General features: G+C 59.9%; 1 protein-coding gene across 1 annotated transcript; it reads left to right on the top strand.

Annotated features, from left to right (window-relative positions):
- Positions 1 to 4: 4 nt before the first annotated feature.
- ATAT1 (alpha tubulin acetyltransferase 1) lies at positions 5 to 1,079 on the top strand (the record flags this gene model as incomplete). The annotated part of the gene is made up of 5 exons (XM_009707754.1): positions 5 to 60; positions 176 to 236; positions 324 to 437; positions 512 to 613; positions 1,034 to 1,079. Coding segments are annotated over 5 exons (379 nt in total), but the record flags the coding sequence as incomplete, so codon positions are not given.
- Positions 1,080 to 1,122: the final 43 nt, after the last annotated feature.

Genomic DNA, 1,122 nt, shown 5'->3' with positions numbered 1-1,122 from the left:
CACGCGCATGGAGGCCAACCGCCACGTTCTCTACATCCTCCGTGATGCTGACAGCCGGGGGTGAGTGTGGGGGGGTGCGTGTCCCCTTCCCCGCTCCTCCACCCCAACTTTCCCCCATCCCAGGGGGGACCCCAGGCATCCAGGCACCCCCACAAAATCCCTTCCCCCTTGCCAGGACCCCTAAAGGCGCCGTCATCGGCTTCCTCAAGGTGGGCTACAAGAAGCTGTTTCTTCTGGTGAGTGTTGGGGGTGCTGGGGCAGCACACGGATCCCCTGGCAGCCATCTTGTCCCCCCTCATGGCCATCTTGTGTCCCCTCCCCAGGACCGTAACGGTGCTCATAATGAAGCAGAGCCACTTTGCGTCTTGGATTTTTACATCCACGAGTCGTTGCAACGACACGGTTACGGGCGGGAGCTCTTCCAGCACATGTTACAGGTGACGAGAGGGGACAAAATGGGGGGGGACACACATGACAGACACAAAGAAACATTGGAGACCCCTCCCCACAGAGCGAGAGGGTGGATCCCTGGCGTTTGGCCGTCGACCGACCCTCCGAGAAGCTCCTGGCGTTTCTCCGCAGACACTACGGCCTTACTGATGCCATCCCACAGGTCGGGGGGGGACATGACACTGGGGACATCCCTGGGGTGACCCTCATCCTCCTGGGGTGCCCCTGCCTGGGGTATTTGTCACTATTCTTGTCCCTGGGTGGGGGTGAATGGTCTCTTGGCTTCACCAGGTTGGGGTAGAGCCATGGTAAGTGCTCTGGGGAGGTGGAAATCACCCCAAATATTTGCCCCATTGGGGGGGTAGAGGGCAAATCACTCCAGATTTTTGCCCCATGGGGGGTAGCATCTCAAGAACTGCCTGGGGGGCAAATCACCCCACGGATTTTTGCCCTGTGAGGAGGGTAGGGCTATGAGAAGTGCTCCTGAGGAGGGGCAAATTACCCCATATGTTTGCCCCAGGGTGGCTGGGGGGGAAGACAGAGCAGCCCATCACCCCCAGCTTTCCTCACCCCCTCTCCTCAGGTGAACAACTTCGTCATCTTTGAGGGTTTCTTCTCCAACCGCCCGGGTGAGTTTCAGGGGGGGTCACAGAGGGGCTGTGGGGGCCATGG

Source organism: Cariama cristata, unplaced genomic scaffold (assembly GCF_000690535.1).
Source record: "Cariama cristata isolate BGI_N322 unplaced genomic scaffold, ASM69053v1 Scaffold44709, whole genome shotgun sequence".
Lineage (NCBI taxonomy): Eukaryota > Metazoa > Chordata > Aves > Cariamiformes > Cariamidae > Cariama > Cariama cristata.
This window is presented reverse-complemented; position numbering and strand designations above follow the sequence as displayed.